The sequence below is a fragment of the Sturnira hondurensis genome, unplaced genomic scaffold, assembly GCF_014824575.4.
Source record: "Sturnira hondurensis isolate 20B ecotype Veracruz unplaced genomic scaffold, ASM1482457v3 Scaffold0022215, whole genome shotgun sequence".
In the NCBI taxonomy this organism is placed as follows: Eukaryota; Metazoa; Chordata; class Mammalia; order Chiroptera; family Phyllostomidae; genus Sturnira; species Sturnira hondurensis.
This window is the reverse complement of record NW_028094846.1, coordinates 5,988,545-6,005,326: the sequence shown is the minus strand read 5'-3', so window position 1 is coordinate 6,005,326 and position 16,782 is coordinate 5,988,545. Positions and strand designations below refer to the sequence as shown.

At 39.7% G+C, this 16,782-nt stretch overlaps 1 protein-coding gene across 7 annotated transcripts in view; it reads right to left on the bottom strand.

Annotated features, from left to right (window-relative positions):
• The window catches only part of RABGAP1L (RAB GTPase activating protein 1 like), a 448,545-nt gene that overhangs the window by 340,316 nt on the left and 91,447 nt on the right, over positions 1 to 16,782 (bottom strand). For all 7 annotated transcript variants that reach the window (XM_037035334.1, XM_037035336.1, XM_037035337.1 and 4 more), the window contains 2 exons: positions 12,856 to 13,022; positions 11,125 to 11,266 (listed from right to left, as the gene is read on the bottom strand). In XM_037035334.1, the coding sequence (XP_036891229.1) occupies positions 11,125 to 11,266; positions 12,856 to 13,022 (309 nt within the window). The remainder of the gene's footprint in view (positions 1 to 11,124; positions 11,267 to 12,855; positions 13,023 to 16,782) is intronic.

Here is a 16,782-nt window from a genome sequence, read left to right as displayed (position 1 = left end):
AAGGCTGCAAACCAGTCGGACGTCAAGTTAATCCAGAGGAGACTACCCCTCACCTGACCTAATCGCGTGAGGCCTTAAAAGAAGGCTTGAGCCTTTCTTAAAGTAGAGAGCGCCTCCTGCTGGCCTTGAAGACGCGGGCCCACATGGGTTCTATAGCTGCAGGCAAATCCATTCTGCCAACAACCACATGAGCTTGGAAGAGAAGAGCAAGCCTCAGATGAGACCCAAGCCCTGACCAAAACTTGAATTAGAGCCTCATGAGACCCTGAACAGAGGGCCTGGCTAAGCCAACCCCAGACTTTGATCCGTGGAAACTATGAGATAATAAATGTTGTTGTTTTTAGAGGTTAAATGGTTTGGCAATTTGTTATGGAGCAATAGAGAACTATAATAATATACTTGCTACCTCCACTTTCTCTCAAAATTCCTTCCCTTCTCAAATATATTTTTCAGTCACTTTAGTTTGCTAAAATAGATCATGTAAAAACATAAGAATGAAACAACAGTATATAAAGTTCTTTCCTCCCTATCTTTCTCTCCCCACCCCCATACACGCACAATTTATAAATACAGAAGGTGTCTGATCGGAAAAGAAACAGTAACTAGCATATCAAAATTATTTGTCTGGAACATGTCTCCTCATCTAAAATGGATATAATAATAGCATCATCCTTACAGGGTTGGTATAGGATTAAATACATTTACGTGAGTAGGCAATTTAAATGTCTGTTACTGGAAGTTTGGTGGAACCCAGAGCAGTGCACTGTACGTTTTTTTTTAGAAACGCAGATCAGGCCTCATCCTAGACATTAAAATAAAGACTTTATCTGAACAAGGTTTCAAGTAACATGTGTGCATTTAAAGTCTGGGAGCACTTCATTAGCTGGTGCTTGCCACGTACAACTGCTATATGGTCATTACACCCTCTTTAAAAACTCGTTTCTTTTAGATACCCTCTACCTTATTTGAATATAAAGAATTTTCACTTGCAAACTGGTTTCTGTAGCAAAAGCTACTAGAGATTTTATTCTCTAATCTGGCCATAAAAAATTAAGAGATTAAAAGAAAATAAGCTTCTAGTTAAGTTTAAGGATATTTCGCTCTCTAGTTATAATGAGTTAAAAGTAGTATTATACAGCTAATGGTCACTTAAATTAAGGGGAAAAAATTTATAGATAACATTTTAAATACCGATGCAAATACAAAAACAAAAAAAAATCCAGACCATATTAAACACAAAAAGCAAACCAACCAAGAGTAAAGCTTACCTAATATTACTGTGAATCTGGAATTTTACAAGTACTTGGGCAAACCTAGAGCAAACCATACTGTACTTGCTATCTGTTTCCTTCTTGTAACGTACTATCCATGTTACGAGTAAGTAAATACAGCAGGTCCTCCAATAACATAGTCGTAATGTTCAACATCTTTCTGTGACAACGTTGATGAGATGCCACAGGGATTTCACTCTCCTTTGTAATTAGCCCATGGTAAAAATGGTTTCCTTATACATCATTTCCCTTACACCTATAAAACCTAAAAGTACAAGAACCTATATGTATAAGAACCTATCAATGACATTAAATGAGGACTCAGTGCACCAGTATGAGGTCAACCAATAGCAAGTCAGTTTGAAATTCAGATGAGTAGTAACAGTGCACCTCAAATTTCAAAAGCAGGAGCAATTCAGAACATGTGGGAGTCTATAAACCTGACAAGGTAATTTTAAAATAATCTCTTTAATGACGCATTGATGAAATTAACTTTCTGCTAAGACTCCTTGCATTCAAATACTATTTAACATACTTCATTTTTTGAACAGCATTTGAAAAAATATGCAAAGATACCTTAATTCATTTTACTTTAGATCTTTCCCCAAAAATTAAAAAGCAATTTTAGTTCTTTTAAATCCGTATCCGATTTTAGTTAAATTACAAGCTAAGGCAAGACAAGTTAGAGTGACTTGAACTGCCATTTTTGCTTTGACAGGCAAATTGTTGAAAATAATTAAATAAAAATATTCCCACCCCCAGCAGGAAAACATTTCTATGCCGCCTCCGGCCCTAACTTTTGATGCTTGCGTTGACAGAAATGTCAATTACAGAACTAATAATAAAGTGTATTGAAAATGTATGAAATGCCCGATCTATAAAAGAAAAGAAATGATTACTTCTTACTCTGTGTTTTTTGTAGCTTTTTAATTTAAGGTGATGGCTAATGCATTTTCAAAAGACAAGGTACATTTCAAGTAGCGAAAAATTGTTAAGAAGTGAAAAAATGTTAGAGAAAAACAAATCTGATGACTTGTTTTTATTCAGCCATGCATAAAAATGATAAATGGAGTTTTATGTATGTTTTTCACAATGTTAAATTCAATTCCAGAAATCTTACCTGTGTTTTTCTAATCTTCCTCAGTATTGAATTATTTTTTGGCATAAGAAGAAAAATATTCATTCATTATTATAATATATAGTATTTATTTATTAATTGTTCACTCGTTATTATTCATACTACTGCCTGAGCAGGCAGGGCCTCCCTGAGAAGGTGGCATCTGAGCAAAGACTGGGGAGAGGGGGACAGAGAAGCGCGGCAATCTAGGAGAATCCCCAAGGTGGTGTGTCAGCAGAATGGCAACGGACACATGTGGGACCCACGAGGCAGAGAGTGGTAGGAGATGAGGCTGGGAAGGTAACAGTCAGAGAGCAAGATCGAATATGGCCTCGTAAACCATGATAAAAGGGCAGACCTGGCTGATGAAATGAGAAGCCAACAGAAGGAAGTTTTAAGCAGCAAAGTAACGTGAACTGACACATTTCAAAAGGATGACTACAGCTGGTGTGTGGACCAGAGACCAGGGGCGGGAACAGGATGGCAGGCAGGGGACCAGGCAGGAGGCACTGCAATAATTCAGCACAGGCACTGACAGGACCAGGGGAGGCCAGATTCTGGACTCTGAGAAGTTGCCACTGGCTCACAGAGAAAGTCTAAGGGCTCCACTGCCGGAGACCCAGGCTTCAGCCATCCACTCCACCTGGAATACAGTTCTCTCCACAGAATCAAGAAGAACGCAGCAAAACCACTCAGAAGACAGAATTCTGAAAACACACCTCCACACACACAGGCAAGGCCTTCGTGAGCATGGGTGTGACTTGTCAGGGCCTCTCTGGTCTCTCCCAGGCGTACACACGGCCTTGCACACGCACACAGCCTTCCAGACCCAGCCACATGGTGGATCTCGTGAAAGCCCAATCACTCCTCAGATCTCCTGGCTAAACCTCTGGCCGATCTGTGGCTTCCCTCCAGAATAACAACCTCATGCGACTGGCTACCTATTGGCCTTCCCATTCTTTTGCAGCAAAAATCACTACTGTTTCCAACAATGTTCCAGAAACATGGGATTTTCTGTGTTTGCTCCAAATCAAGACAGCCCCTTCTAACGGAAGGCGAGCTACCCGTCTCCGCAGCTCGCCCAGTAAATCCACCCCGACACAGCCGGTGGTGGCAGTGAGCACCGGACTGGGGCTAACACACCAGGCTGTGCTTACAGGGCCAGTCGTTTGTCTTGAGTCATCATCTTTCAATTTTTTTAGGTTCTAGTCACTTTCTCAAGCCCTAAACTGACTGTTTTTTTGACAGTTTTATCAACTTCCATCATTGATCTTTGGTAGATAAATTTGCCAAGCTCCTCACTCAGCCATTCTGCATTAAATGTGTTTTACATGTAAATTGTCTGAGCAACTTACTAAAAATGCCATAGAAAATATTGTGAAACAATTTTACGGAAAATTACCATTTTCTTTCACCTGCTAGCACGCCTTTGTTGAAGAGCTTACCTGGGCAGAGGTAAGAGGACAAGCCTCTAAGCAGAGTGACTGCATTTGGAAAGACAGGAAGCACACTGGGAACCGGCTGCGTGGTTCAGTGTCGGCCAGGCAGCTCCTCCCTAGTTGGAGCTCGTCCTTTGCAGTTGCAGATGAGCTCGGATCTCTTCTGCCCTAAAAACGCCCTTTGTTGGCCGGATGCAGCCCCGTGGGTTTAGTCCAAGCTCCCTCCTCTTCTTCTCATCAACCGTCTTAAAAGAACTGTTTCTCTCCTTCCTCACCTCCAGTTGACCGTCAGTCCCCAACTTTACTAAAGTCACCCTCACTGGGGCCAGTCACCTCTCAAATCTACCAAATCCAAGGAATGACTTTTGGTCTTTCTCAAGATGGACCTTTGTATTTCATTGGACAGTACTGCCTTTCACTCCCTCCTTGCAAACTTCCATTCCTTGTCCATTACTACACTCTTAGCTTAGCTTAGATCCCTTTCTGAATCTACCCCCAAAATGTTACTGATCTCCTACACTATACTTTCAACCCACATCTCCCGTATTTTCCCCCAAGGAAATTTCAGCCATTCTCACTGCTTCATGCTGATGACTCTCAAATCTTTACCTTCTCTCAGTCTGAGGCCATTTCTAATATGTGAAAAATCATTCCACTTTCATGTGCCACAAGTGCGTTCAAACTCACCAATGTCTAAAACTGAATGAATCCGACCCCCACCCCCAACCCACTCTCTCTGTTCCTGAGTTCCCTCTCTCAATGACTGGTACCTATGCCAGAAGCCTGGATATAACCTTTGATTCTTTCTCCTCCTTTCTCCTCTGCTGCCCAGGATATCCAATTAATTTATAAGCCTCGATGATTTTTACCTCCAGAATATTCTCAAATTTATCTCCTCTTCCCTCGTTCCTTACATTTTTAGGTAGCCATTCTGACACAACTGTGTCAAAAAAAAATCTGTCAAAATGGCTACGTCAAAAATGAAACTTGCCCAGGCTGGTGTGGCTCAGTGGATTCCTGGTCAGGGCACATGCCTGGGTTGCAGGCCATGTGCTCAGGTGGGGGTGTGCAAGAGGTAGCTGATGAATGTTTCTCTCCCACATCACTGTTTCTCTCCCTTTCTCCCTCTGTTCCCCTCTATCCAAAAGTAAATAAATAAAATCTTTCTTTAAAAAAAGGAAACCTTGGGGACTTCCAGCCAAGATGAAGGTGTAGGTAAACACACTGTGCCTCCTCCCACAACCAAAAGAAGGACAACAACAATTTAAAAACAAAAAGCAACCAGAACTGAAGGAAAATCAAACTGTATGGAAGTCTGATAACCAAGGAGTTAAAGACACATTCATTCAGACCAGACCAGTAAGAGGGGCGGAGACGGGCGTCCTGGTAGAGAGGGCTCTTGGCGAGCCGGAGGCTGGTGGACCAGCGAGGCAGTGGATTGAGAACTGGGGGGTCCCACATTCGAGCACAGATAAACTGGGAGGAACAACTGGGGATCAGTATGAACTGGACCAGGGGACCAGCGCAGTGAAATAAAGCCTCAAAATATTGACTGAAAACACCTGTGGGGGTTGAGGTACTGGGAGAAACTCCCAGCCTCACAGGAGAGTTCACTGGAGAAACCCAATGGGTCCTAGAACTATACAAACCCATCTACACACCCAGGAACCAGCACCAGAAGGGCCCAGTTTGCTTGGAGGAAGGGGTGGAAGTGACTGAAATCAGGCAGAGAGCGGAGCAAGCTCCATTGTTCCCTCTCGGACGCTCCCCGCCACCACACATACAGTGTCACAACCCTGTGACTGGGTGCCCCACCCTGGTGAACACCTAAGGCTCCGCCCCTCACTAGGTAACAGGGGCATCAAGACAAAAACCCAAAAGAACAGATTAAAGCTCCAGAAAAAAATACAACTAAGGGATGAAGAGATAGCCAACCCATGAGATGCACAGTTCAAAACACTGGTGACCAGGATGCTCACAGAATTGGTTGAATTTGGTCACAAATCAGATGAAAAAAGTGAAGGCCACACTAAGTGAAATAAAGGAAAATGTACAGGGAACCAACAGTGACAGAAAGGAAACTGGGACTCAAATCAACAGTGTGGACCAGAAGGAAGAAACATCCAACCAGAAAAGAATGAAGAAACAAGAATTAAAAAATATGAGGAGAGGCTTAGGAACCTCCAGGATATCTTTAAACGTTCCAACATCTGAATTATAGGGGTGTCAGAAGGAAAAGAGGAAGAGCAACAAGGGGAAATTTTATTTGAACAAATAATGAAGGAGAACTTCCCTAATCTGGCAAAAGAAATAGACTTCCAGGAAGTCCAGGAAGCTCAGAGAGTCCCAAAGAAGTTGGACCCAAGAAGGAACACACCAAGGCACATCATAATTACATTAACCAAGATTAAAATGAAGGTGAGAATCCTAGAAGCAGCAAGAGATAAGGAGACAGTTACCTACAAAGGAGTTCCCATCAGACTGCCAGCTGATTTCTCAAAAGAGACCTTACAGGCAAGAAGGGGCTGGAAAGAAGTATTCCAAGTCATGAAATCCAAAGACCTACAGCCACAATTGCTCTATCCAGCAAAGCTTTCATTTAGAATGGAAGGGCAGATAAAGTGCTTCTCAGAGAAGGTCAAGTTCAAGGAGTTCGCCATCACCAGGACCTTATTATATGAAATGTTAAAGGGACTTATCTAAGATAAAGAAACATGTATAGTAAAATGACAGCAAACTCACAATCATTAACAACCACACCTAAAACAGAAACAAAAGCAAACTAAGCACACAACTAGAACAGGAATAGAAACACGGAAATGGAGATCACATGGAGGGTTATCGATGGGAAAGTAGAAGGGGGAAGGGGAGAGAGAGAGAAAAGGTACAGAGAGTAGGTAGCATAGATGGTAGGTAGAAAATAGACAGGAGAAGGGTAAGAATAGTGTAGGAAATGTAGAAGCCAAAGAACTTATATGTATAACCCACGGACATGAACTAAAGGGGGAGAATGTGGGTGGGAGGGAGTGTGCAGGGCGGAGGGGAGTGAGGGGGGAAATGAGACAACTGTAACGGCATAATCAATAAAATACATTAAAAATTAAAGTGTATTTTAATTTTAAATTTAAATTTCCCTTTTCTTAATTTAAATTTCCCGTGATTTAAATTTAGCTCTCTGCTAAGAATAAAAAATGACGGCCTTGCCAATGCCCACCCACACAATTTTAAGATCCTGAAAGTGGGTATTTCTGGACATTCAGCTGATTAATAATGAGCCAAAATTGGGATTGTTGGCTTGTCATTTACTTCTAAATCTACCAGTTTTCTAGTAATGTTGCTTTCCATAAGTAAATGGCCCTTCCATTAAAGTACTCATCGGCACAACTTTCAAATCTCAACACCTCTGAAGTGATTATCTCTGGATTAAAAAATGCCTTCCCATCTAAAGGTGTGCTTGTGTGTCTTAAAGACTTCTTTTGAAGAGATTACTATAGCTGCCAACGGACTTTCCCACAGCCTGTCCTTGAATGAAGTATGTGTAGCTTTTGGCTGAAGTAATTTTTAAATTCTGTATCTAAAGTTCTTTTTGAACGCACAGTTCAGTGCACGCTTGACATCGCTCTTCCACAGTGCTTCCACACACAACAGCGCTGTGTGCTCTCACGTTGTACTTTCATATCACATCCTTCGATGTGAACCTGTAATTCTAGACAGACTGAGGACATGATCTAGAACATGTAAGATTGAGAATACGCTGTCTGTACGGGGAATCCTAAAAACACTACCTTTTAAACAATTAGGGGTGTAGTGTTAAGGGACTTATTTAAGAAAAATAAGATCAAAACTATGAACAATAAAATGGCAATAAATACATATCTATCAACAACTAAATCTAAAAAACAAACTAAGCAAACAAGAACAGAGACAGAATCATGGATACAGAGAATGTTTTGACAGTTGCCAAATGGTGAGGGTGGGGGGAATGGGTGAAGAGGTGAGGGGGTTAGGAAGTGCAAACAGGCAAATTGGTAGTCACAGAATAGCCATGGAGATGTAAAATACAGTATAAGAACCTACGTATGACCCATGGGCATGAACAATGGTGTGGGGACTGCCTGAGGGAGTGGGGGGTGCTGAGTGGGAGGGAGGAGAAAGATCAGGACAACTGTAATAGCATAATCAATAAAATATAATTTTAGAAAAAGAGAATACGTTGTCTGCACAGGGAATACCAAAAAGACTACCTTTTAAACAAGTAGGAGTGAAGTTAAACCAACCCAGCTATTTAAATGAAAAGCCCTTGATTTAGTGAGCCATGAAAACCCATGGCCTCTTGGTGGACTGACACAGGTTTGAATTCTGTATATCATACTTTTTTAGCCCAATGACCTCAAGTGATTTACCTAAAACTTTTACATCTATTTTCTCACATGACATGTAAAGATGATAATATTATAGCTCAGAGCTAATGTAAGTATAATATAAAATTAGGTCTATTAAATACTAATGCATTATATTGCACAAAACAGATACTTAAGCCATGTTAGCTAGCTATCCTTCTTTTGACTTAATAGGATAGCAAGGAGGAACTGTATTTACTAAATTAAAAGGTATAATTACGTGATACTAAATTGTGCAATGTATTCTTACAGAGAAGTGCCTGCCATTCTATTACTTTTGCTCTTTCCCCATTCTAGTTCGATATATTTTTCATTTCTAAAGGGTGTGGAAGTTTCACAAGAAATTGCCTGAAATCTTGTGTTTAGATAACTTGCTGGTAGACGCTTGGCATGCCTGTCTAGTCTTCTTCCTGAGCGCACGGCTCAATTACATTCCCCAACCACCCCCAGGTTCTTGTTCAGCAAAAAGTAACAGGCACAGAACTTTCAGTCTGGCCCCAAATTCTTCTCTGTATGATCTCTCTTCCTCCTCATGTCGGCTAGGATGAAGACGGCCCCACTGTTCTTGGGCGTCTTGTAGAGGCTGTATTCTTACAGAACACGGCAGAGTCACCCCGTGGGAATGAGGGCCAAACTCTGAGACCGACAGAGCACTGCAGAGGTGCGCTGCATGCTCCAAGGCCAGGACACCAAAGGCACTGCAGCCTCCCCTGGCTGGTGTCTTGGACGGCCACCTGGGGAGGCGAGCCACTGCGCCATGAGCAAACCCGAGCAACCCCACGGGGAGGCCTCTGTGGAGAGGAAGCACAGCTCTTTGCCAACCGCCAGCATCATTTTGACAGCTGTGTGAATGAGCCCTGGGGAAGTTTCTCCAAGCTTGCAGCCCCATCCAAAGAAGTCTGCAGATGACTAAGAACCCGAGACTATAGCGGACTCTTGGTAAGAAACTCTTAGCCAGAATTGCCCTGATAAGCTACTTCCTAACTTTTAATCCACAAAAACTATAAGAGATAATAAGTGTCACTATTTTTAAGCCCAAAACAAAACAACTCTGACTTCTACCTTCCTCCAACCATACATAAAAACTTAAATCACAATCATAAAGGAAAACACTAAAAAATTAGACTTCAACAAAATTAAACTTTTGCTCTTCAAAAAACATTGTTCAGAAAATTAAAAGGCCAACTACAGAGTGGGAGAAAATATCTGTAAAACCTATCTAATAAAGGGCTTTTATCAACACATATAAAAAATCTTGAAAGCCAACAAAAACACAACCCAATCTGAAAATGTACAACAGATGTGAATAGACGCTTGCCCAAGAAGATATTCAAGTGGCAAATACATGGAAAGATGTACAACATCATTAGTTGTGAGGGAGATGCAAATGAGTACCACAAAGCACCACTATACCCCCCCGAATGGATGAAACCTTCTAAACTGACAATGTCAAACGCTGGTAAGGTATGGCACTGACTCCTGTGGTTGATAAAGATGGAAAATGGTATAGCTACTTTGAGATACAGCTTAGTGCTTTCTCATAAAGTTAAGTGTACACTTATCATAAAACCCAGCCAGTCCACTCCTTGGTTTTTACCCAAGAGGAATGAAAGCAGTATTTTCACCAAAGACTTACACCTAAATACTCAGAGCAGCTTTACTGCTAATGGCCAATAGCTAGAAACAACTCAAAGGTCCATTAACTGGTGACTAGGCAGATACACAAATCGTGGCATATCTTTACAACAGACACTACTCAGCAATAAAAAGGAACCAAATACTTTTACATCATCAGTAAATCTCAAAAGTATTATGCTACTGAGGGAAGATGCCACCCACAAAAGACTGTGGACTGTATGATTCCTTCCACAGGAAACTGTGGAAAAGGTACCCATGCTGCCAGAAACCAGATCAGTGGTTGCCAGAACCACTGAGGGGACAGGACAGACTCTAAGGGGTACGAGGGAAGCTTCTGTGTAATGGAAATGTTTTATATTGTGATTCTGTTGGTGGTTATACAGTAGTTATCAAAATTCAATAAACTACACACTTAAAACTGGTGAATTCCACAGTACATAAATTGTATCTTCATAGTTTTTTAATGAAACACTAGAATAATGTCTAGCACACACATATATAAATATGGATATATAAAAAATACTCAATATTAGCTAAAAATAACTATTATTTTATGGCAATCCAAGAGAAACGGTGTCATAGAGAAAAGACTGAGAACTTTAAGATGCTTTTTTCAAAGATGATATAAATCCAGAAATGTATTTTTAATAAACCCTACTCTACTAACAGATCATGTAAGGGCTTAGGGCGAGGTTCTGCCACTGAGCTCTAGGCTCTTTGACAAGAGGACTGAGCACAGAGCCAAGCGAGTCATGACTCCCCTGAGGTTGCTCGGCGTCTCCAGCAGCACCCAGGGAGCGAACAGAGCAGACATCACAGTTCCAAAAAAGCGAGTGGTAAGTGTTACGTAAGGCACCGACAAAAAGTCAGAAGTGAATAATGCCACACGAAAAGTAGGACATAACATTCCACTGAAAGTCTAACAGCACTTGAGAGAATTTGAAACTTCTCATTAAACACTTCAAAACTACTTCAAATAAAATAGGAGGCAAACAGCAAAGCGAGGCTGCCAAATTTAAATAGTTGCGTAAGTGACACCGGGACTATACAACCGAGACACTCCAAGAACCAGGTTGTCTCAGCACCTGGCAGGATCCAGCCTGAGAGTGGTGGGGTCTAGGAATAACCCCACTCCTCCCCACCACGCGTACATGCGTGCGCACACACACACACACACACACATACACACTCTCTCCACTGAGGATTCTGAGCAAAGCAGCTGTATAAAGAAAGGAAACTGAGCGAGTGTCCCTTCTTACCCTCTTCCGCTTCCTCCTCCTGGGGCGACAATGGGCCCCCTCCACTAGTAGGAGTGGGCGGCTGCTCCTTCTCGGACTCTCGCTGGAGACTCACCACCTCGTAGATTGCATCTCCAGCACTGGTGTGACCTTTTCCCTCAGACTGAGAAAGACACAAACATGTGTTTCAATGTTAGAAACGGAAAGGGAGCCCTGAAAGATCACGCTCAATGGTCCTCTTGAAAGAGCTGGACAGAAGAGCAGCATGTCGTGTTTGAGAAAATTCTGGAAGTGCTTTCTTCTTCCCATGACACTCCAAATGCATGGTTCTTCCAGAACCATGTCAACCAACAAATGAAACCTACGGACCATCGGGGGAGAAGTCAATCTTTTCTATCAGAAAAAAACAGATCCTAGGGCAGGCAGGTAAGCAAGTACCACCTGATTCTGGAGACTGCCCCACACTAAGGGGAGGAGGATTCGTTACATCCTCCAACTGATTCACGGAAGTAGATCATTTCTACCTTATAAAAGCCATTCTAAATGGCTTTCTTAAGGAGGAAAAGCCAAGGTAACCGCCAGTTAACTAACCCAGCAATGCCTACAAAGCCCTAGGTAAAGTGCCCCCAGCCTCATCGCACACCAAAGTACGATACTACATTCCCCCACTGTGGCGCGGTTTCAGTGCTAGGAACCTTCAAACCCTCTCCCGGCTCCAAGGTGTAGGGACATCCTTACCCTTCTCTCTGCCGAGACAGCCTTTGCTCCTACGCTTTGCTAAGGTCCCAGCAATCTCGGATCTCTTCACCTCCACAGAGAATCTAACCTGAGTTCCTAAGTTCCCCATATTTCAGTTCTCGTCATACCCTGTTCTTCCTTCACTGAACTCACTACAATGTCATTACACACTTACTGTCATCTTCGTTTGTTTAGTGGCTGTCTTATGGACTAGAAAGTAAGTGCCATAAGGGTAGGGACTACGTTTATTTCTATCAGAAATAATACGGTGCCTGACACGGTGCTGTATTATTAGGGACTCAACAAGTATCAGTGGGAAGATGACTGGTAATACTCACCTTCTTCCTTCACTACAAACAAAAATTACATATATTACCTACTAACATTGCCTATTTAGGAATGTCACAGAACCCCTAATTTTGTTCATTTAATATTAAAATAATTTTATAACCTTACTGATAAGTCAAACAGTATATGGGGTGGGGCAAAAGTAGGCTTACAGTTGTTCACATGGAAAATAATACAATAATTAATAAATAATAATATAAGAATGAACTTTGTGTTTCACTTACTCATAACTGTAAACCTACTTTTGCTCCACCCTGTATGCACATAGTATTATAAATAGAAATAATGACAACAATGAGTCAGTATTACTTGAATGTTTTTTCATTATAACTTTATCAAAGGTATAGTACATCTGTGTCCTGTTTGGTTTTAATTATTATATACAAAAGGAGGAAAAGCTGTTTTGGACATAAAATCAATGTTTCTATTAAGTATGTTGATACTTTACAAGTACATAGTATAGGTTTCTAGGGGGAAAACTACACAATTATTAGACTAGCTTTTTTTTTACTTACATAACCTAGATGTGGATTTTTTAAATACTTTATTGATTGATTGTCATTTAGAGAAAAAATGTATTGCTTCTTAAGGAACTAGTGTAGCATTTAAAAAGAAGGACAGAAAAAATATGTATGTTATTATTCGAAAAGAACAAGAAGGTCTTACCTGTTTCAGCCTCATGAAGAAAGTCTCCGTGAAAGTCTTTCTGCTGAAATACCAAAACCGCTCATTCGCAGGGTACACCCGAACGACCGTCTCCAGCAGGAAGCGGACGGGCTCCACCACCTCCGTGACCACCATGTCCACCGCCACCGTCATGTACACCCGCTTGTCTGCAGCAGAAATGGTCTGCGTCTTAGACTGGCCTTATCGGGCCTCGATTATTTAAGAAGACAGTTTCCTCACTTATGAAAGAACTAAGCTTCTTTATAATCACATTACCTTCAATGTTTAATTTTAAATGTTTTATTGTCAGTTTGATGAACAGGTAACCAAGTGTTCCAAGTATGTTTCTCGACACACAGGATCCTATTTTAATCAACTGTCCAAATCTTCTCTGACAACTTTAATTTTCTCCTCCTCCAAATCAGTTCTTAATATTTTTATATTTATATCTTTATAAACAATATAAAATTGTCAGGATGTCTTTTAACACTAAAACTACCTTCCAGATTTCCCAGTCGAACCTCTGGAAAAATCTCAAAGGTCTGCTCTCTCATCTCATACAAAGAGACACTGGAAATCGTTTGTGGAGTTGCTCGAGAAAGACCGTCAGGTCAGAAGAGCCGCCCTACCTCCGCTACGTTAAACTTGTACAGGAAGACGTTGCTAACACGTGTACGAACACGTGTACGAACACGTGTCCATTACACCGCAGGGGACTCCCCCGGGGTCTGTCAGTACCCTCACCGTCTGCAAGACTTATTTACTCTCCAGAAAATCGCTGACCCAGCTCTGGTGCAACAGTTCTGGGAGTTTTCACCTAGATTACACATACATCATAAGAGTCCTGGCAAGTGCTTGAGAGAGCAACAGTCAAAATTTCAGTTATCATTTAAAATGTTTACTGGGCCACAGTCTTCCTTTCATTTGAACCTGGAACCTTCCAAGCCAGTGGCTCCTGGTTTTCTACAGTTTCACAATGATAGGTTGAAATATAGATTTAATTTTATTTTATTTACCCTGCTTCAAGATTCATCTGGGTTTTTGACTCTGTCGCTTGGTTACTCTATACCATTATATCATTACTGCATTACTTCAAAATTTTTCTTTAAATTTATTGCGCCCATCACTTTTGGTTCTCAGAGGAAAGATCAAATAACCAAGCTCATTAACAGAAACATTCAATAGTGTTCTTTAAAAACATTATACAACATTTATAGTCATCAACCACATGCCTATTAATGCCATCAAATTCAACAAAAAGTGTATTACATTCTTAATAAATATACACATTCTCCCTGCCAATTCAAGAGAAAGGAGGATTCTTAGACATTGTACTTGACTCTCAGCAGACCTGAAAGTCTCCGGGAGTAAGGTAGAAAGGTAAGAGTATGTAGTAAACATACCACAAGACACAACACTCACTACAGACACACACTACAAAACTTAGTGCAGGGAAAAGAGCTAAGCTATTTCCTCTCCCAGGGCCCCAACTTCTCCTGTAAAAATCAAGCCATAATTCATGAATCTCCTGAATAATTTATAATATCAAGAACATGATTTGAAAACTTTGGAAATCAGCTCAACATTTTGGGGTTCCATATGAAGTAATTTTAAATTTAAAACACATTATCTTTTGGATCAGAAAATTATAATAATAGTATTACATAAAGTTTAATAAAACAAATAAATTTAAAATACATAATCTTTTACTTGAGAATTAAATGTGTATTAAAATACAAAATGAAAATGAATTATGTGTTACGGTAAACAAAGATAAAAACTGCTTTTTGAAACTCTGATATTTTATTCTTCAAAATTATGAATTGGCTCCTTTTTTTCATTTTTGTGCTTTCCTTCTGAATGATTATAAAAACTAAGTTTACGGGCTGGTATTACAAGCCTGTCTCCAGAAATAAAAAGATGTGAGTGTAAAAATTATTTATTCCTAATATACAAAAAGCTAAATTTTATATAATCACCATTTTTTCTCCCTTTTTACCCTTAGTATGAAATCACTTGGTGTGCAATCAAATGCATGCAATTTATGCACTGCAATTATGGAGTATTGGGAAAGACTCTCCTTAAAGAAATGTGAGAATAATTATGATTTTTATGATATTCATTAATACATTATCCTTCCATATCAGTATTCACTGTCTTGAACAAAAAGTCCACTGTGGGTATAAAGTAAAAAATGTAAGACTATTTTTTTTAAAAGATCCAATATTTTCTCAATATAAATTATTGATTGAATGACAATGAAGCATCTAGTGTAAGATTATATAACTCATGAGGTAAAACTTTAAGTTTGAAGGTAGGCGGTGGAGGGGAAAAAATGCAAAAAATTAAAAAATAACTGGAAGAAGGAGGAATAAAATAAACACAATGGGAAAAATGACAAAGGTGATTATATACCATTTATAAATTCTATTCACCATTAGCCATGGTAAACAACACAAAAAAGTAAAGAACAAGAAAAAGGGTGTTTGTCACAAATAAAATGTCTGATATACATTACTAAGATCTAAGTTCCCAAAGTTCAAAAAACTGGAACCAAAAAAGTAATGAATAAAAAAATAAGCAATAATATAATTTTTGATAAGCTAAATACTTATCAAAAATATGCACAATTTCAGAATTTGCTTTCAGCATTTCTTTCATAGTCTTTCACCATTTCCACAAAAAAACCCAACTCTATAATGACATATGAAGCACTCAGCACAAATACTTTCTACATAATCTAATAAATTAATTCATGTATCTTTGGGGAGATTCTTTCAAATAGTGAAGGTTCTTCCCAGTAGATGCATAAAGTAGGGAAAGGAACTTGAAAATCTAAAGAAGAATAACTCCTAATATTACATGTCAACTGTAATTGAAAAATATATTTTTTAAAAAGAAAATTTGAAGGACTTAAAGGAGGTATAAATTGACTTCTCACAAACTTTTTTAAAAATATTTTATTATTTATTTTAGAGAGATGCAGAAGGGAAGGAAAAAGAGAGAGAAACATCAATGTGCAGTTGCCTCTAGCACACCCCCTACTGGGGACCTGGCCTGCAACCCAGGCATGTGCCCTGACTGGGAATCAAACCGGCGATGCTTTCGTTCACAGGCTTGCACTCAATCCACTGAACTACACCAGTCAGGGTTCTCACACACTTTTTTTTTAGAACACCATTCTAAATAGTATTGTGTTGGCTAAAAAGTTCATTGAGATTTTTGGTTTTTCCATAAAATAAAGGACACATTTTTCATTTTCGCCAATAACTATTGATTTGGATATTTTGAGTATGCTGGCTGTCTCCCATGTGGTATGATGCTGACTGTTCTCAATTGACATTTCAATTTGATTGCTATCAACTTCAACTGGTCAACCCAACAATGGAGCATTGTCCACTGAGAAATCCCCATCATAAAACTTCACAAACTACTTTTAACACAGTCAGTCACAGCACCTTCTCCATATACAGCATATTTTTTTTTTCATTTCAATTGGGTTTTTACCTTTCTTGAAATAATAATATGCCAAAAATATTGCATATTTTCTTCCATCTTCAATATTAAAATGGATACATAAAAATTCACCAATTTTGATATTTTTCAAATGCACATTGGTAAGACAGCTGTCACAATACAATCTAACAATTAAAAGCTGCTGAAGCCAATTTATGGAAAAAAATTCACCAATTCTGATTTTTTTAATGCACACTGATATGACAGCTGTCATAATACAATCTAACAAAATTGTTTCCAATGAAGTTAAAGACAACTCAGCACTACTAGAGGCATATTACGGAAAAAAACCAAACAAGATTTTTGGCCAATCCAATATTAGGTAAATAACAATCTTAAAATTCAAATTCCAAAGCCAATGTGTTCTGCATTTCTTTTACCTTTCTGGCTAAAGAGTGTGTCTTTTATTTA